Source organism: Leucoraja erinacea, chromosome 6 (assembly GCF_028641065.1).
Source record: "Leucoraja erinacea ecotype New England chromosome 6, Leri_hhj_1, whole genome shotgun sequence".
NCBI lineage: Eukaryota > Metazoa > Chordata > Chondrichthyes > Rajiformes > Rajidae > Leucoraja > Leucoraja erinaceus.
In genome coordinates this window covers 82,260,973-82,281,488 of record NC_073382.1, presented here as the reverse complement: position 1 = coordinate 82,281,488, position 20,516 = coordinate 82,260,973, and the positions used below count along the sequence as shown (strand labels likewise).

Sequence of the window (20,516 nt, the reverse complement as noted above, 5' to 3'; positions counted from 1 at the left end):
GTCTTATGAAGAAAGACTGGATAGACTTGGTTTTTACTCTCTAGAATTTAGGAGATTGAGAGGGGATCACAGAAACTTACAAAATTCTTAAGGGGTTGGACAGGCTAGATGCAGGAAGATTGTTCCTGATGTTGGGAAAGTCCAGGACAAGGGGTCACAGCTTAAGGATAAGGGGGAAATCCTTTAAAACCGAGATGAGAAGAACTTTTTTCACACAGAGAGTGGTGAATCTCTGGAAATCTATGCCACAGAGGGTAGTCGAGGCCAGTTCATTGGCTATATTTAAGAGGGAGTTAGATGTGGCCCTTGTGGCTAAGGGGATCAGAGGGTATGGAGAGAAGGCAGGTACGGGATACTGAGCTGGATGATCAGCCATGATCATATTGAATAGCGGTGCAGGCTCGAAGGGCCGAATGGCCTACTCCTGCACCTAATTTCTATGTTTCTATGTTATGGAAGGATCGTTCAGTAGTGTGATAACCGAGAGGAAGAAGCTGTTCCTGAGTCTGGTGGTGCGCACTTTCAAGCTTCTGTAACCTTCTGCCAGACGGGAGCGGGGAGAAGAAGGAATGACCGGGGTGGGACAGGGCCAAGTGTTTGATCATGTCGGCTCCTTTCCCGAGGCAGCGTGAAGTGTAGATGGAATCGATGTGGGGAGTCTGGTGGACATTAGTTACATCACGGTTGTTTGAGTTTTAGTTTATTTAGTTTATCGGGCCAGAACCAGAGGGGATTTTGATCACAGAGGGGCAGCAGTGAGAGAGGATGTTGCTGAACCCTCGTCAGAGAGGGGAGGAGAACTTCTTCAATATCACAGAGAGGGAGCAGTGTGAAGTCTGAAGAAGGGTCTCGACCCCAAACGTCACCCATTCCTTCTCTCCAGAGATGCTGCCTGCCCCGCTGAGTTACTCCAGCACTTTGTGTCTATCTTCAAGAACCAGAGGAGATGGGTTTAAGGTGAGAGGGGAAAGATGTAATAGGAACCTGAGGACAGCTTCTTTAAACAAGGTGTTCAGTTTAGTTTATTGTCACGTGTACCGAGGTACAGTGAAAAGCTTTTGTTGCATGCTATCCAGTCAGCGGAAAGACAACACATGATTACAATCGAGCCATTTACAGTGTACAGATACATGATAAGGAAATAACGTGTAGTGCAAGGTAAAGCCAGCAAAGTCCAATCAATGATAGTCCAAGGGTCTCCAATGAGGTAGATGGGAGGTCAGGACCACTCTCTAGTTGGTGAGAGGACGTTTCAGTTGCCTGATAACAGCCGGAAAGAAACTGTCCCTGAATCTGGAGGTGTGCATTTTCACACTTCTGTACATCCTGCCCGATGGGAGAGGGGAGAAGAGGGAGTGACCGGGGGTGAGACTGGTCCTTGATGTTGCTGCTGGCCTTGCCGAGGCAGCGTGAGGTGTAGATGGAGTCAATGGAAGGGAGAATGGATTGTGTGATGGTCTGGGCTGCGTCCACAATTTGCTGCAATTATTTGCGGTCTTGGATGGAGCTGTTCCCAAACCGTGCCGTGGTGCATCCCGATAAAATACTCTCGACGGGGCATCTGTAGAAGTTGATGAGAGTTGTAGGGGACATGCAGAAGTTCCTAAACCATCTAAGGAAGTGGAGGCGTTGATGTGTTTACTTGGTCGTTGCTTCAATATGGGTGGTCCAGATGGTGGTGGGTGTGTGGAACGAGCTGCCAGAGGAGGTAGTTGAGGCAGGGATTATCACAGCACTTGAACTGGATAGGACAGCTTTAGAGGGATACGGGCCAGATGCAGGCAGGTGAGACGAGCATGTTGGTCAGCATGGGCAAGTTGGGCCGAAGGGCCTGTTTCTGTGCTGTGTGAATGTAAACATGGAGGGGACTCCCTGCACTTCTTGTGGGACCAAGGGCGTGAACCAGAGACACAGGTGAGGCTTGGCTTGGCCTGGCCGCGGCGCGGAGCTCTGCCAATGCGGCGTGATCAAGGCTGTCAGAGCTGTCGCCTTTGACGGTGTGCCGTCTCCCCGGCAGTGCCCGGCACTGGAGCTGTGCCCTGGCAGTGTGCGGCATCCCCCACTATCCCGGGGTAGTGCCGGTGCGGTACAACAACTGCAGTTGCCAGATCCACTCCGTGAGTCAGGAGCGAGTCTAGCTCCAGGCATCTTCTGGGCCTGTCTCAGCTTTATTTGAGTGTGAAGACGGATCTCGACCTGAAACGTCGCCCGTTCCTATCCCGAGATGCTGCTTGAAGCGCTGAGTTACTCCAGCGTTCTGTGGTCATCTTGCCATAGAGGGAGTACAGAGAAGGTTCACCAGACTGATTCCTGGGATGTCAGGACTTTCATATGAAGAAAGACTAGATAGACTCGGCTTTTACTCGCTAGAATTTTGAAGATTGAGGGGGGATCTTATAGAAACCTACAAAATTCTTAAGCGGTTGGACAGGCTAGATGCAGGAAGATTGTTCCCGATGTTGGGGAAGTCCAGAACTAGGTGTCACAGTTTAAGGTTAAGAGGGAAGTCTTTTAGGACCGAGATGAGAAAATAATTTTTTTACACAGAGAGTGGTGAATCTGTGGAATTCTCTGCCACAGAAGGTAGTTGAGGCCAGTTCATTGGCTATATTTAAGAGGGAGTTAGCTGTGGCCCTTTGTGGCTAAAGGGATCAGGGGGTATGGAGAGAAGGCAGGGATGGGATATTGAGTTGGATGATCAGCCATGATCATATTGAATGGCGGTGCAGGCTCGAAGGGCCGAATGGCCTACTCCTGCACCTATTTTCTATGTTTCTATCTTCGTAGTAAACCAGTATCTGCACTGTTATTTGTTGCCTGCCTGCCTGCTGGGCTGGCTGAGCTCGGGAGGTGTGGATGAACGCTGTGCCCCAGGCTAGCTGTCCCAGCCGCTCCATCCTGGCCCCACTCACACCGCCCTCTCTGCATACTTCAGTCATGCTGTCATCCCCTTCCTGCTGGATCTTGGCCCACTGCCCAGTTGCAGAGGCATTCCTGCTGCCTGCTTCCTGTAGCTTTCACTGTGCTCTGTGTAAGAGGCTGCAGCACCCTGCCCCTCCCCACATGCAACTCACACTCAGGGACACCGTCTCCCCAGCTCCGATCAGGCAACTGAACCATCCCACCAACAGAGAGCATTGCTCAACTATTGTCTACTTCATTGGTGACCGGACTATCCTTGACCTGCACCAAACCCAAACCAACTAGGAGCAGACAAGGGCATTCGATCCAATTTGTGATCCCAGCTACAAAGACAGATGTATACAGCAATTCGTTCTTCCCCCGCACAATTAAAGCATGGAATAATCTCCACCCAACTGTAGTTACCCAACCAGATGCAATTACATTTAAAGTAGCTCTTTCTTCCCAATAACCCTTTCTGGCTTAATTGCTCCCTCCACCACCTCCAGTTTAAATTCCATTTGGAATATTTTGGAGGACCAAGAAACCAAGAACCAAGAATCACACTTTATTGACTTTACCTTGCACTAAACGTTGTTCCCTTAAAGTCTTCCGTCTTACTTAGGCGATTTTTTTAGGCGACCACAGGCTGTGGCCACACGGTCGCCAGGGTGTCGCCTTTATGGCCGTGAGTCGTCTCCTCAGTCGTCCAAAGAGTCGTAGCGTCTATCTGGTCGCTGCTGGATTTTGAAATGACAATCGCCGACTGTTGGTTTGTCGCCAATGAGTGAAGCTTGACTCCTCCTGACGTAGGTTGTCGCTGGTGCTGACCGGTGAATTCCATTGGTGACAACCGGCGAAAGGTCGTCGGCAACTGAACTGTCTTCAGTTGTCACCGACAGAGTCATAGCTTGTCGTGGGTAGACGTAGGTTGTCGTAGGTGTGGTCGTAGGTGGACGTCCTAATGGGTCGCGGGTTGTCGGTAGCTTGCCTTGGCTTGCGGTCGACTAGGTGGTAGGTTGTTGTAGACATTGTCGGAGAGGGGGTCCAATCGCTGGTTTGTCGACCTGCTACGACAGTGACAGTCACCGAAAAAATCGCCTAGGTGGGACAGGCCCTTATGTTTCACACGTTCATGCACACACACTCACACGTGCACACACACACGCGCATGCACACACACGAGCGTGAACATACGCGCGCGCACACTCGTGCACACACACACGAGCTCGCGCGCACACACACTCGCACACGCACACGCACTCACACACACCGCGCACGCGCGCACACACACACACACACACACACACACACACACACACACACACACACACACACACACACACACACACACACACACACCCCCACACTCCCTGTTTGGGATAGATATTTGTGGAAATGCTGTGGGGAGGGAGGTGGGGGGGAGGTTCGGGGCCACGGCTTATCTTTGCCCTGGTCCTGCCGATCGTAACTGCAGCTTGTGCTGAGGCTCAGCAAAGGATGACATAAATACTCTGGCCCAGTGTCCGTCGCCGAGTGTGTTGCAACTGCCCTGCAGGCCAGCGAGTGTGGCTTGTGTAAGGGCCAGTGCAGATACACAGTGGTCAGTGCAAGATGTTCACCTGGAGGGTGAGGGGGGAGTGGCGGGGAAGGGTGTGGAGGGTGTAGTTAGTGCAGGGCTGTAGTCGTGTAGTCTAGACGACATGTTGCGTGGTGATGTAACACACAGACTGGGCGTCGTTGCTGTTGCAACTCAGTATGGTGTTGCACTCTGCTGCTGCGGTCAGTGTTACCGGACACTGCCGGCCCCAGACTGGACACTGGCGAGGACATGCTGGCAGCTCCCAGCCGGCACTCTGCGCACACCAGTCACTGTTGTCTCACTGCCGTGGGCCCTCCCCGCGACGGCACCGCGGTAAACACCAGTGAACACCAAGACCCCGGGCAACTTGACCGTACAGCAGGGAGAGGCAAAATGCTGGAGTAACTCGGCGGGACGGGCAGCTTCTCTGGAGAGCAGGAATGGGGAACGTTTCAGGCCGAGATCCTTCTTCAGACTGGGTCTGGGGGGAGGGAGTGGAGTCAGGACCCTGGACACAGCCTGTGTGCATGGGGGGGAGATAAACATCCGGGCACATCCTGTCCAACTGCCAAATGAGGGGAAATGGGGAAAGAAAGGCCCATATTCTCTTCAATTCATGAGAACGAGGGGAGATCTTGTTACCCCTCCCCCAGCCCCCCCTCCCCAGCCCCCCCCCCCCCAGCCCCCCCCCCCCAGCCCCCCCCTCCCCAGCCCCCCCCTCCACCCCCCCCCCCCCACAGCCCCCCCTCCACAGCCCCCCTCTCCCCTGCCACTCTCCCCCCCACCCCTATTATTTTCTCCCCCAGCCCCCCCCTCCACAGCCCCCCCCTCCCCTCCCCCCCTCCACAGCCCCCCTCTCTCTGTTTTCTCTCCTGTCAGTTCTCTTATTTTCTTCTCTTCCACTGTCCCCCTTGCCTCTCTCCTTCCATTATGCCTTCTCTCTTTTCTCCCTTTCTCTCTCTCTCTCCTCTCCTCCTCTCTCCCCCTCTCACTCTCTCTCTCTCTCTCCCTCTCTCTCTCTCTCCCTCTCCCCCTTCTCTCTCTCTCCCTCCCCCCCTCTCTCTCTCTCTCCCCCTCTCTCTCTCTCTCCTCTCTCTCCCCCCCCCCTCTCGCTGCTGTTTCAGTGACCGTGACATTTCCTTGTAAGGACGGCCTGCCGGAGGAAATCTCTCAAATTCCTTTCCCAAAGTTGGTCAGGATTCGCTGCATGCCCACGTTTGTAGTGTGGCGCTGTCGGAGCTGGCTTCCTCTCCCAGGGGGAGGGTGGGGTGGGGGAGGGGTGCTCTCTCCCTCTCTCCCAGGAAAGTTGTGTCTGAGGGGAAGTGAGCAGAGATGACCTGCCTTAAACTGACCGCACGCACGTCCCTCTGCTCACACGCTGCCCACTGCAGCCGAGTGCCCCTGGACACCCTCCCCCCCCCCCACCACCCCAGGTTTACCCTGAGCTGTGTCCTCACCCCCTGCCTCCCTCATGACCAACCCTTTACATCCGTCACTCTGCTGTGAGTCATCTGTACTCTGGCAACACTGGGTGTGAGTCACAGTTTGTCTACACTCGATCCCTCACACACTCACTCCCTCTGCCTCGTTCATCGGTATCTTTAAGAGCTCGATCTTGCTCTTTCTTGAAAGCATCCAGACAACCGACCTCCACCGCCCTCTGAGGCAGAGAATTCCACAGACCCACAACTCTCTGTGAAGATAGCAAGAATGTCCTTCCTCAAATTAGGGGACCAAAACTGCACACAATACTCCAGGTGTGCTCTCACCAGGCCCCTGTACAACTGCAGAAGGACCTCTTTGCTCCTATACTCGACTCCTCTTATTATAAAGGCCAACATGCCATTCGCTTTCAACACTGCCTGCTGTACCTGCATGCTTACTTTGTGACTGATGAAAGTCACCAGTAGTACTTCCCCTTTTCCCAACTTGACACCATTTACATAATAATCTGCCTTCCTGTTTTTGATACCAAAGTGGATAACCTCACATTTATCTGCATTAAACTTCATCTGCCATGCATCTGCCCACTCCCCCAACCTGTCCAAGTCACCCTGCATTCTCATAGCATCCTCCTCACAGTTCACACTGCCACCCAGCTTTGTGTCATCTGCAAATTTGCTAATGTTACTTTGAATCCCTTCATCCAAATCATTGATGCATATTGTAAATAGCTGCGGTCCCAGCACCGAGCCTTGCGGTACCCCACTAGTCACTGCCTGCCATTCTGAAAGGGACCCGTTAATCCCTACTCTTTGTTTCCTGTCTACCAACCACTTCTCTATCCATGTCAGCACTCTACCCCCAATACCATGTGTCCGCTCCCCCATCCCTCCCTCCCCCCGTGCACCAATCTAACTGTTCCCCCTGCAGCGACGACCACGGGTTCAGCCCCCTGCACTGGGCGTGTCGCGAGGGCCGCTCCAACGTGGTGGACATGCTGATCATGCGTGGGGCACGCATCAACGTGATGAACCGCGGCGACGACACGCCCCTGCACCTGGCCGCCAGCCACGGGCACCGTGACATCGTGCAGAAGGTGCGGGCCAGGAACGGGGGGCTGGGGGAGGGGGAGGGTTGGGGCTCCCATTGGGTTGGGGGGGGGGGAGTGTGGTCACTGGAATGGCGGGGGAGGGGTGAGGAGTTGGGGAGAGGAGTCACAGGGTGGGAGGAAGTGAGGGAGAGGGCGTGGACTAGGACAGGGCAGTTGGGAATGTGGCAGGGGGGAGGGGGGGACTTGGGAGGGAGGGGGTGTGTGGTGGGGTGGGGGGGGGGGGGGAACGAGGTACAAAGAGCGAGATGGAGGGACGGGGCCACGCGGTAGGGGGAGGTTGCGTTTGGCAGGTGGGGGGAGGGGCGGGTGAGGGGGTGGGGCCAGCGGGCTGCGGGGAGGGAGGGGGGTGCAGGAGCCGGGGGCTGTGTGAAGGGAGGGGGTGTCGGGGGTGTGTGCGCTGCTCTACTCACCCTGTGCGTCTCTCTGCAGCTGATCCAGTGCAAGGCAGACGTGTGCGCGGTGAATGAACACGGCAACACGCCGCTACACTACGCCTGTTTCTGGGGCCACGACGAGGTGGCGGAGGTGAGGGTCGTAGGTCGTGTGCCATTCGGCCCATTGTCTACTCCGCCATTCCATCATGGCTCAACCCCTAACCCCATTCTCCTGCCTTCTCCCCGTAACCCCCCGACACTGCACTGATCTACAATCTGTGGGTGGAAGTTGCGCTCGTGGCTGCAATGCAACGCAGCGCCCGACCCCTGCATACCTGTGGCTGCTACGCTGCAGCAGGTCGACGAGAGGCCCCGCTCCTACAGGCCCGTGCATCCGCAACACCGAAGCCGTGCAGCCTGACCTCCCACCCATGCATGTGCAGCAGTGCAGCGGTTACTGACCCGCTCAGCCACGACCCCGTTATCATGCATGCGTGTTGGCACCACCCTCACCACGGTTGACCACGCGTGTGACCTCCGGCAACCCGTGTCCCTGCACACGTCCGGCTGTAACCGGTACAGTCCCCACTTCAACCCTCACTCCACCTCGTCTGCTGTCTGTGCGGAGTTTGCAAGTTCCCCCCGGGTGCTCTGGTTTCCTCCCACATCCCAAAGACGTGCATGTTTGTAGTTTAAACGGCCCTCAGTAAATTGCCCGCTAGTGTGTAGGCAGCAAAAGGACTAGTGTGAACGAGTGATCGCTGGTCGGCACAGACTCGGTGGGCCGAATGGCCTGTTTCCGTGCTGTTTCTCTAAACTAAACAAATGGGTAAAGACCACCTTTAACGGGGGCCAGTTGTGTCCCGTGATCTTTCTGGGGACGCCCCTCACTATGTGGACATCTCACGATTGTTCCACGATCGCTCCACAATCCCTCCATGACCCCTCCGTAGCTGTGATCGTCCCGGACCCCCCCCCATTCCCCATCCCCCTGCGATGCGGCTGGAGCGGGCGGTGACGTGTGTTTTGTGGGTCAGGACCTGGTGATCAGCGGGGCCCTGGTCAGCATCTGCACCAAGTACGGGGAGACTCCACTGGACAAGGGCAAAGTTCACCTGCGGGAACTGCTGAAGGGTGAGTGGCTCGGACACAGAGCACCCCGTACATGCACATGCACACGCACGCGCACACGCATGCACGTACACACACGCACGCACACACACACGCACGCACACACACTCGCACACGCACGCACGTGCATGTGTGTGTGTATGCCCGTACACACACACGTATGCGCTCACACACGTACGCACACACACACACACGCGGGTACGCACACACACGCGCATGCTCAAACACACTCAGGCAGGCACCACACCTGCATCTCCATGGACAGGCACACACACACACATGCACACGTTTGCACATTCACATACACACACGCACACGCACGGCGTGCTGGCCACACTAACTCTATCTCTGCGTCTCTTCCACAGAGCGCGCAGAGAAGCTGGGTCAGAGTCTGACCAAAGTTCCCTACAAGGACACGTTCTGGAAAGGAACCACCCCCGCACACGACCAAGTCAGTGCCCCCCCCTCCTTACCCCACCCTCTCTCCCATGCCCTCCCTCCCTCCCTCACCCCCCTCGCCCCACTCCCTCCCTCCCCCTCCCCCACCCTCTCCCCCCCCCCCCCTCCCCCCTCCCTCCCTCACCCCCTCATCCCCCCCCCCCCACCCTCCCTCGCCTCGCCCCCTCCCTCCCTCCCTCCCTCCACAGCGATATCCCAGCCGCCTGCTTCACCGTTGTGTGTTTGGCAACACAACAATCACATCCTCGCTGCTGCAGCTTTACTGCCTCTTCATCTGTTACTGGGCTGGTGAGGTTGTGTGTGGAATATTGTGAGCAATTTTGGGCCCCGTATCTGGGGAAGGATGTGTTGTTTCTGGAGAGGGTCCAGAGGAAGTTTACAAGAACAATCCCAGGAGTGAGTGGGTTAACCTATGATGAGCATTTGTCGGCACTGGGGCTGTACTCGCTGGAGTTTAGAAGAATGAGGGGGGACCTCTTGAAACGTACAGAATAGTAAAAGGCCTGGCCTGGATGTGGAGAGGATGTTTCCACTAGTGGGAGAGTCTAGGACCAGAGGTCACAGCCTCAGAATTAAAGGACGTTCCTTTAAGAAGGAGATGAGTAATTTCTTTAGTCAGAGGGTGGTGAATCTGTGGAATTCTTTGCCACAGGCGGTTGTGGAGGCCAAGTCAGTGAATATGTTTAAGGCAGAGATAGATAGATTCTTGATCAGTACGGGTGTCGGGGGTTATGGGGAGGCAGGAGAATGGGGTTAGGAGGGAAAGATAGATTGGGCATGATTGAATGGCGGAGTAGACTTAATGGGCTGAAAGGCATGTGAGACAGGCAGAATTAGGCCATTCGGCCCATCGAGCCCCTCCCCCATTCAACCACGGCTGATCTATCTCTCCCTCCTGCCTCCTCCCCATAACCTCTGACACCCGCACTAATCAACAACAGAAGGTGGAGTCTGCTCCCACGTCTGCTGGTCAGGCAGCACCTTGTGGCCCGCTGGGTTACTGCAGCAGGCTGTATGTTTGGCTTGGTGCGGGGAGGCAGTGGGCAGAGGGCAGGGGACCGAGGAGTAGGTCCGGGTTGAACTACAGTCCCACAGATGACCAGGGCATCACAGAAGGAATCTGCAGCCTCCACTGTAAGCTGGGAAGGATGCAGAGAAGATTCACGAGGATGTCGCCAGGACTCGAGGGGTCTGAGCTACAGGGAGAGGACTTTATTCCCTGGAGGGCAGGAGGATGAGGGGTGATCTTATAGAGGTGTATAAAATCATACGTTATGATACGATATGATAGAACTTTATTCATCCGAGGTGGGAAACTGGTCATGAAAAACGCATGAAACAGATTAAAGTGACGAGTGAAAGGGTTTGGGGGATATGCAAAGATTGGGGAGGAGGGGGGATTGGTGGGGGGGGGAGAGTCAGTCTCAGTCTACCCCTCGACAGAAGGGGGAGGGGTTGTACAGTTTGATAGCCACAGGGAAGAAGGATCTCCTGTGGCGTTGTGTGCTACATCTTGGTGGAACCAGACTGTTGCTGAAGGTGCTCCTCAGGTTGGCCAGTGTGTCATGGAGGGGGCGAGCTGTATTGTCCAGGATGCTCTGCAGTTTGAGGAGCATTCTCCCCTCCAAGACCCCCGAGGGGAAGAGATGGGGTGAATGCAGAGTCTTTCCCCCCCCTGAGGAGGGGCGTCAAGGACCAGAGGACATGGGATACAGGCGAGGGGAGAATCCGGGGAGCTGTTCCACACAGGGTGGTGGGTGGATGGAACGAGCTGCCGGAGGGGTTAGTTGAGGCAGGTGGGCCTGTAAAAGACCACCCCTCAGCCTCCTGTAGGTAGCGGCTTGGCCAGACTGAGGGGGGTGCACCCCCCACCCCCCCCCCAGCAGGGGCCCACGTCCTTTGTACCCCCCTGCCCCCTGTCCCCCTTGCCCTCTGCTCCCCTTGCCCTCTGCTCCCCTTGCCCTCTGCTCCCCCTGCCCTCTGCCCCCCCTGCCCTCTGCTCCCCCTGCCCTCTGCCCCCCTTGCCCTCTGCGCCCCCTGCCCTCTGCCCTCCCCTTGCCCTCTGCTCCCCTTGCCCTCTGCTCCCCTTGCCCTCTGCCACCCCTGCCCTCTGCTCCCCTTGCCCTCTGCTCCCCTTGCCCTCTGCCCCCCCTGCCCTCTGCCCCCCCTGCCCACTGCTCCCCCTGCCCTCTGCTCCCCCTGCCCTCTGCTGCCTTGCCCTCTGTGACCCCTGCCCTCTGCTCCCCTTGCCCTCTGCTCCCCTTGCCCTCTGTGACCCTTGCCCTCTGTGACCCTTGCCCTCTGCTCCCCTTGCCCTCTGTGACCCCTGCCCTCTGCTCCCCCTGCCCTCTGCTCCCCTTGCCCTCTGTGACCCCTGCCCTCTGCTCCCCTTGCCCTCTGTGGACCCCTGCCCTCTGCTCCCCTTGCCCTCTGTGACCCCTGCCCTCTGCTCCCCTTGCCCTCTGCTCCCCTTGCCCTCTGCTCCCCTTGCCCTCTGCTCCCCTTGCCCTCTGCTCCCCTTGCCCTCTGTGACCCCTGCCCTCTGACCCCTGCCCTCTGCTCCCCTTGCCCTCTGCTCCCCTTGCCCTCTGCTCCCCCTGACCCCTGCCCTCTGCTCCCCCTTTGCCCTCTGCCCTCTGCTCCCCCTTGCCCTCTGCTCCCCTTGCCCTCTGCTCCCCTTGCCCTCTGCTCCCCTGCCCTCTGCTCCCCCTGCCCCTGCTGCCCCCTGCCATCTGCTCCCCTGCCCTCTGTGACCCCTGCCCTCTGCTCCCCTTGCCCTCTGCTCCCCTTGCCCTCTGCTCCCCCTTCCCTCTGCTCCCCTTGCCCTCTGCTCCCCCCTGCCCTCTGCGCCCCCTTGCCCTCTGCTCCCCTTGCCCTCGGTGACCCCTGCCCTCTGCCCTCTGCTCCCCTTGCCCTCTGCTCCCCTTGCCCTCGGTGACCCCTGCCCTCTGCTCCACCCTGCCCTCTGCGCCCCCTCCCCTCTGCCCCCTCCCTCCCCTTGCCCTCTCACCTCCCCCTGCCCTCTGACCTCGCCTGGCTGTAACTCGTTGCCTGTTGTGCAGGGAACGGGACCCTGAACAAACATGCCGGCATCGACTTCAAACAACTCACCCTCACTCACAAGATCAACGAGAACCACTCTGGAGAGGTAAGCTGCAGCGGCTGCAACCCACCCCCACCCTGCACGCACCCGTGCATGCAACTGCCTTGGTCCTGGCACCCATGCAGTGGCCGTTCCACCCCCCACCCGGCCAGCAACGTGGGTCAGTGAAGGGTGGGGGCGTGCCCACTGATGCCCCCTGCTGGGACCACAGCTGTGGAAGGGGCAGTGGGTGGGGGAGAGGAGAGGGGTACAATACCCATTGATGCCCCCTGTGTCTGTAGCTGTGGTGGGGTGGGGGTGACGGCGGGGTTAAGGGCGGTGGAGGGAGTGGGGGGGTGGGCGGATGGGGAGGGGGAGTGGGTGAGGGCTACAGTACCCACTGATGCCCGCTGTGTTTAGCTGTGCCAGGGTGGCGGTGGGTGGGGGAGGGGCTGAAGGGTGTGGGTGAGGGGTAGGTAATAATAATAATAATAAATTTTATTTATGGGCGCCTTTCAAGAGTCTCAAGGACGCCTTACAAAAATTTAGCAAGTAGAGGAAAAACATGTAAGCGGAATGAAATAAATAGTAGAGACATGACTAGTACACAAATTAAAGACAGAATTCAATTCAAAACACAATATGAGGCAATTCAAGCACAGATGAAAAGGGAGGGGGACGTGGGGCTAAGGATAGGCAGAGGTGAAGAGATGGGTCTTGAGGCGGGACTGGAAGATGGCTCAAGGGAGAGGGTGGAATCAAAGATCACGCCAAGGTTGCGGGCCTTGGGAGATGGGGAGACAGTGGTGCCGTCGATGGTGAGAGTGGGGTTATTGATTTTGCTGAGTGTGGATTTGGAGCCTATGAGGAGGAATTCTGTCTTATCGCGGTTGAGTTTGAGGAAGTTATGTTGCATCCAGGTTTTTATAGCTGACAAACAGGGGTTGATATGGGAGAGGGGGGGGGTTGTGAGGGGATTTGGTGCCAAGGTAGATCTGGGTGTCATCAGCGTAACAGTGGAAGTCCAGGTTGAAGTGGCGGAGTATCTGACCAAGGGGGAGGATGTAGATGATGAAGAGGAGAGGGCCGAGTACGGAGCCTTGGGGAACGCCTTGAGTGACTGTGGCTGTAGCAGAGGTGTGGTTGTGGAGAGAGATGAAGTGGGAAGGTAGGAACAGAGGCAGCTGAGTGCAGAGCCTTCAATGCCGAGGTCTTTGAGTCTGGTGAGCAGGATGTTATGGTTCACTGTATTGAAGGCTGCGCTCAGGTCGAGGAGGATGAGGATGTTGAGGGAAGCAGTGTCAGCAGAGGTGAGGAGGTCGTTGAGGACTTTGGGGAGAGCAGTTTCTGTGCTATGGATGGGGGGTGGGGGAGGGGTACAGTACCCACTGATGTCCCCTGTGTCTGTAGCTGTGGTGGGGTGGGGGTGGGTGGGGTAGGGGTTGAAGGGCGAGGGTGTGGGGGAGGGGGAGGTGGGTGGGTGGGGTAGAGGCTGAAGGCGAGGGGTGTGGGTGAGGGGTAGGTGGGTGTAGGGGGGAGGGGTAGTGGGTGGGTGGGTGAGGGGTACAGTACCCACTGATGCCCCCTGTGTCTGTAGCTGTGGAAGGGTCGGTGGCAGGGGAATGACGTGGTGGTGAAAATGCTGAAGGTACGAGACTGGAGCACCCGGAAAAGCCGCGACTTCAACGAGGAGAGCCCCAAACTCAGGTGGGGGTGGGGGTGCGGCGGAGCGCGGGGTGGGGGGAGCCCAGGGGGAGGGGGGTGGATGTGAGGATGAGAGGGGGGGGGGGCGGTGGGGAGGGAGGATTGGGGGAGGACAGGTAGGGGTGGGGGGAGTGCGGGGGGGCTAGGGGAGGGGGCTGGTGATCACAGGGCCTGGTCCGTGCGTGGGGGAGGGAGCGTCGCAGGGGTGAGGAGAGGGGGATTAGTAGTGTGGAAGGGGAGGGCAGCCCCGGACTAACGTGCAGGGTGAGGTGCAGGCTATTAAACCTGGCTCGGCCAAACTCTGAGCATTAATAACCCATTATTTGTTATTTGCAGTTTATTTATTCATGTGTTTTGTAGTAAATGCCTATTATGTTCTCTGTGCTGAAGCAAAGCAAGAGTTTCATTGTCCTATCAGGGACACACGACAATAAACTTGAACGTGAACTTGACTTGAGGTCACAAGGTCATGAGAGACAGGAGCAGAATTAGGCCATTCGGCCCTTCAACTCTACTCCGCCATTCAATCACGGCTGATCTATCTCTCCCTCTTAACCCCATTCTCCTGCCTTCTCCCCATAACCTCTGTCACCCGTACTAATCAAGAATCTATCTATCTCTGCCTTAAAAATATCCACTGACTCAGCCTCCACAGCCGTCTGTGGCAAAGAATCCCACAGATTCACCACCCTCTGAGCAAAGGCATTTCTCCTCCTCTCCTTCCTAAAAGAACGTCCTTTAATTCTGAGGCTGTGACCTCTGGTCCTAGACTCTCCCACTAGTGGAAACATCCTCTCCACATCTACTCTATCCAGGCCTTTCACTATTCTGTACGTTTCAATGAGGTCCCCCCTCATTCTTCTAAACACCAGCGAGTACAGGCCCAGTGCCGACAAACGCTCATCAGAGGTTAACCCTCTCGTTCCTGGGATGGGAGCGGGGGAATGGGGCTCGCGGGTGAGGGGGACCAGGTCCCCGGGATGGGTGGGGGGGGGGGCAGGAGGAGGGGGAGAGGGACAGGGTCCGTGGGATTGGGGGAGGGGCAGGAGGAGAGGGAGTGGGTCCCCTGTTTAACTTGCCGTCTGCTTTTCCAGGATCTTCTCACACCCGAACGTGCTGCCGGTTCTAGGGGGATGCCAGTCCCCGCCCGCCCCCCACCCCATCATCATCACCCATTGGATGCCGTACGGATCCCTCTACAACGTGCTGCACGAGGGCACCAGTGAGTGATGACAGAGTGGGGGGACGTTTCACAGGGAGTAACTCAGCGGGTCAGGCAGCATCTGTGGAGAACATGGATAGGTGACGTTTCACAGGGAGTAACTCAGCGGGTCAGGCAGCATCTGTGGAGAACATGGATAGGTGACGTTTCACAGAGTGCTGGAGTAACTCAGAGCAGTGATTGACAGATTCTTGATCAGTACGGGTGTCAGGGATTAAGGTGAGAAGGCAGGAGAATGGGGTTAGGAGGGAGAGATAGATCAGCCATGATAGAATGGCGGAGTAGACTCGATGGGCCAAATGGCCTAATTCTGTTATGACTTATGTACATTATTGTTACATGCACTAAGGTCCAGTGAAAAGTTGTTTGCAATCAATCCAGTCAGTGAAAAGACCGTACATGATTACAATAGATCCATGTACAGATAAAGGGGACAACATTTAGTGCAAGATAAAACATTTTAACCACAGAAACATCACACTATTCATGAGTACAATCACACCAAACACTAGAAAAAAATGGTTGTATGAAGAGAAAAACACCAGAGTGCAGAATGTTATGGTTATGGAAAAAGTGCAAAAGCCTCAATGAGGTAGGATGGAAGATCAGGACTATACCCGAACTTATGGGGGGACCGTTCAGTAGTGTGATAACAGCAGGGAAGAAGCTGTTCCTGAGTCTGGTGGTGCGCGCTCGCAAGCATCTGTACCTTCTACCGGACGGGAGCGGGGAGAAGAGGGATTGACCGGGGTGGGACAGGGACAAGTGTTTGATGATGTCGGCTGCTTTCCCAAGGCAGCGTGAAATGTAGATGGAGTGTAAATGCCTTTCAGTACTGAGTTTGTACGTTCTCCCTGTGACCGTGTGGGTTTCCTCCACGTGATCCGGTTTCATTCCACATTCCCAACAGGATCGTAGGTTAATGGCTTCAGTAAGAAAAATTGTAAATTGACATGTGTAGGATAGTGCAGCGTTCCCCCACCCCCGCCCCTCCCACAGTGCAGCGCTCCCCCCCCCCCCCCGCCCCTCCCACAGTGCAGCGCTCCCCCCACCCCCGCCCCTCCCCCAGTGCAGCGCTCCCCCCACCCCCGCCCCTCCCACAGTGCAGCGCTCCCCCCACCCCCACCCCTCCCACAGTGCAGCGCTCCCCCACCCCCCCCCCTCCCCCAGTGCAGCGCTCCCCCACCCCCGCCCCTCACCCCAGTGCAGCGCTCCCCCACCCCCGCCCCTCCCACAGTGCAGCGCCCCCCCCCCCACCCCCGCCCCTCCCACAGTGCAGCACTCCCCCACCACCCCCCCTCCCACAGTGCCACTCCCTCACCCCTCCCACAGTGCAGCACTCCCCCCCCCCCCCCCCCCCCGCCTCCACAGTGCAGCACTCCCTCACCCCCCCCCCACCCCCGCCCCTCCCACCAGCACTCCCTCACCCTCCCCCACCCCCCGCCCCTCCCACAGTGCAGCACTCCCTCACCCTCCCCCCCCCCCGCCCCCCACCAGCACTCCCCACCCTCCCCCCCCCCCGCCCCTCCCACAGTGCAGCGCTCCCCCCCCCCCCGCCCCTCCCACAGTGCAGCACTCCTCTCCCCCGCCCCTCCCACAGTGCAGCACTCCCTCACCGTCCCCCACCCCTGCCCTTCCCCACAGTCGCGCCTCCCCCACCCCCACCCCCACTGCAGGCTCCCGCTCCCCCCCCACACATAGTACCCCGTTCCTGCTTTCTCCCCACATCCCTTGATTCCGTTAGCCCTAAGAGCTAAATCTCTCTCTTGAAAACATCCAGTCAATTGTCCTCCACTGGCTTCTGTGGAAGAGAATTCCACAGATTCACAACTCACTGGGTGAAAAAAAACTTTCCTCATCTCAGTCCTAAATGGCCAACCCGTTATTCTTAAACTGTGACCCCTGGTTCTGGACCCCCCCAACATCGGGAACATGTTTCCTGCCACAGTGTGGCATGCGTCCCCACCCTCACGCACTCGTGTCCCTCCAGACTTCGTGGTGGACCAGAGCCAGGCGGTGAAGTTTGCGTTGAACATTGCGCGAGGCCTGGCGTTCCTGCACACACTGGAGCCGCTCATCGCCCGGCATTACCTCAACAGCCGCAGCATCATGGTGAGTCCCCCACCGCATGCACTCACACAACGACGCATGCACCCACCGCATGTACCTGCCCACCACCACATGCACCTGCCCACCGACGCATGCACCCAACGCCCACTGCATGCACCCGCCCAATGATGCATGCACCCAACGCATGCAATCGCCCACCGACGCATGCACCCAACGCCCACGGCATGCACCCGCCCAATGATGCATGCACCCAACGCATGCAATCGCCCACCGACGCATGCACCCAATGCCCGCCGCATGCACACGCCCACCGACGCATGCATCCAACGCATGGACCCGCCCACCAACGCATGTACCTGTCCACCGACGCATGCACCCGCCCACTGATGCATGCTCCCCTAATCGCCCGGCACTACCTCAACAGCCGCAGCAGCATGTTATGGGGCCCCACCGCATGTACCCACGGCCCCATCACTGGACACACCACTGGCCGCTGCATGGACCCCCCCCCCCCGCATCACTTCATGCACTGCCGCTGCCACTGCCCTGGTTGTGAGATAATTCTGTGCATTCCTCCCATGTGTTGTGGGGGGAGGTGAGGGAGTGGATAGGAGAGTCTGGTGGACTATGGGAACCCCCCCCCCCCCCCCCCCCGCCGGGCCGGCTCTGACCGTCTCTCTGCCTGGAACAGATCGACGAGGACATGACAGCCCGCATCAGCATGGCCGATGTCAAGTTCTCCTTCCAGTGTCCTGGACGCATGTACGCCCCCGCCTGGGTTGCACCTGAGGGTGAGTATACCGCCCTCACCCCCCACCCCTCCCGCCATACCCACACCCTCGCCCTCGCCCCCACTCCCCTCCTCGCCCAGGCCGTCTCCCCCCAGCCCCCCCTCCCTGACCGGCTGTGTCCCCCCCCCCCCCCCCCCGCCCCCTCCCTGACCGGCTGTGTCCCCCCCGCCCCCCCCCCTCCCTGACCGGCTGTGTCCCCCCAGCCCCCCCCCCCCCCTCCCTGACCGGCTGTGTCCCCCCAGCCCCCCCCCCGCCCCCTCCCTGACCTGCTGTGTCCCCCCAGCCCCCCCCCCGCCCCCTCCCTGACCTGCTGTGTCCCCCCAGCCCCCCCCCCCCCCCCCGCCCCCTCCCTGACCGGCTGTGTCCCCCCAGCCCCCCCCCCCCGCCCCCTCCCTGACCCGGCTGTGTCCCCCCAGCCCCCCCTCCCTGACCGGCTGTGTCCCCCCAGCCCCCCCCCGCCCCCTCCCTGACCGGCTGTGTCCCCCCCAGCCCCCCCCCCGCCCCCTCCCTGACCGGCTGTGTCCCCCAGCCCCCCCCCCTCCCTGACCGGCTGTGTCCCCCCAGCCCCCCCCCCCCCCCCCCCCTGACCGGCTGTGTCCCCCCCAGCCCCCCCCCGCCCCCTCCCTGACCGGCTGTGTCCCCCCAGCCCCCCCCCGCCCCCTCCCTGACCTGCTGTGTCCCCCCAGCCCCCCCCTCCCTGACCTGCTGTGTCCCCCCAGCCCCCCCCCTCCCTGACCGGCTGTGTCCCCCCAGCCCCCCCCCGCCCCCTCCCTGACCTGCTGTGTCCCCCCAGCCCCCCCCCCTCCCTGACCGGCTGTGTGTCCCCCAGCCCCCCCCCCCCCTCCCTGACCGGCTGTGTCCCCCCAGCCCCCCCCCCCCCCCCTCCCTGACCTGCTGTGTCCCCCCAGCCCCCCCTCCCTGACCGGCTGTGTCCCCCCAGCCCCCCCCCCTCCCTGACCTGCTGTGTCCCCCCAGCCCCCCCCCCCCCTCCCTGACCTGCTGTGTCCCCCCAGCCCCCCCCCTCCCTGACCGGCTGTGTCCCCCCAGCCCCCCCCCCCTCCCTGACCTGCTGTGTCCCCCCAGCCCCCCCCCTCCCTGACCTGCTGTGTCCCCCCCCCCCCCCCCCCCTCCCTGACCGGCTGTGTCCCCCCAGCCCCCCCCCTCCCTGACCGGCTGTGTCCCCCCCCAGCCCCCCCCCTCCCTGACCTGCTGTGTCCCCCCCAGCCCCCCCCCCCTCCCTGACCTGCTGTGTCCCCCCAGCCCCCCCCCTCCCTGACCGGCTGTGTCCCCCCCAGCCCCCCCCCTCCCTGACCTGCTGTGTCCCCCCAGCCCCCCCCCCCCCCCCCCCCCTCCCTGACCGGCTGTGTCCCCCCCCCTCAGCTCTACAGAAGAAGGCGGAGGAGATTAATCGTCGGTCAGCGGATATGTGGAGTTTCGCCATCTTGCTGTGGGAGCTGGTGACCCGCGAGGTTCCCTTCGCCGACCTCTCCAACATGGAGATCGGCATGAAGGTACGTCTGGGGGAGCAGGGAGGGGGGGGGAAAGGGGGAGGGTCGGTGCCCACTCTATTTGGCTATGCCATGGGCAGTTGGGGGTGGGGGTGGGATGAGTGAGTGGTTGCAGGGTCAGTGCCCACTCTCTAACTGGTGATACCGTGACCAGGTGTCTCTGGAGGTGGGGGTGGGTGCAGGGTCGGTGCAGGGTCAGTGTCCACTCTAACTGCTGATACCGTGACCAGGTGTCTCTGGAGGGTCTGCGGCCCACCATCCCACCGGGCATCTCCCCGCACGTGTGCAAGCTGATGAAGATCTGCATGAACGAAGACCCCGCCAAGAGACCAAAGTTTGACATGATCGTGCCCATCATGGAGAAGATGCAGGACAAGTAGCGGCCGCGGGCACCGGCCCACCCACCCACCCTCGACCGCCCCACCAGCCTTACAGCACCAGAACCTCACACAGCCGGGGAGCCTCACCCAGCCAGGCCCACCGACCCCTTCCCACCCACTCGCCACTGTGACCTGTACCGACCCCCCTCCCTCAGTGACCAGTGTCACAGTGTCCCCCCCCCCCCCCCCCCCCACGGTGAGAAATTTCCGGGGGGCTATCCCCCCCCCCCCCCCCCCCTCACTGTGACCAGTTTTGGGTTGCAATCCCCCCCCTTACCCCACAGTGATCAATATCGGGGTGCTATCCTGCCCCCCCCCTGCTCTGTGACCAGTTTTGGGGTGCTATCCTCTCCCCCCACAGTGACCAGTTTCGGGGTGCTACCCTCACTTATTCCACTGTGACCAGTTTCGCGGTGCTATCCCCTCCTCCCACTGTGAACAGTTTCGGGGTGCTATCCCTCCCCACTGTGACCAGTTTCGGGGTGCTATCCCCCAACCTGTGCCTTGCTCCTGGCCTCTCATGGGCGGTGTGCGTGTGTGCTGGAGACCTTGTGCCTGTGTCCCTGAGCTGTGGCCTAACCTCACTAACCCTCAGTCTGACCACACACTGTCCACCCCTGCACGCTCCCCTCCCCCAACACCTGCCCATCATGTATCTAATTTATACACCACTTGTATTTCAACTTATTGTATCACTGCTGTTTTATTGAATATATAACTTTATGGATTTTGCATTAAAAACAGAAAGATTTCCAATC

At 59.1% G+C, this 20,516-nt stretch overlaps 1 protein-coding gene across 1 annotated transcript in view; it reads left to right on the top strand.

Moving 5' to 3' along the window:
• The window catches only part of ilk (integrin-linked kinase), a 23,568-nt gene extending 3,052 nt beyond the window's left edge, over positions 1 to 20,516 (top strand). The window contains 12 exon segments of the mRNA XM_055637439.1: positions 6,857 to 7,022; positions 7,467 to 7,562; positions 8,449 to 8,545; positions 8,908 to 8,978; positions 8,981 to 8,993; positions 12,064 to 12,149; positions 13,681 to 13,790; positions 14,882 to 15,009; positions 17,000 to 17,121; positions 17,771 to 17,870; positions 19,251 to 19,381; positions 19,609 to 20,516. Of these exon segments, the coding sequence (XP_055493414.1) occupies positions 6,857 to 7,022; positions 7,467 to 7,562; positions 8,449 to 8,545; positions 8,908 to 8,978; positions 8,981 to 8,993; positions 12,064 to 12,149; positions 13,681 to 13,790; positions 14,882 to 15,009; positions 17,000 to 17,121; positions 17,771 to 17,870; positions 19,251 to 19,381; positions 19,609 to 19,758 (1,270 nt within the window). The 3' untranslated portion in view covers positions 19,759 to 20,516.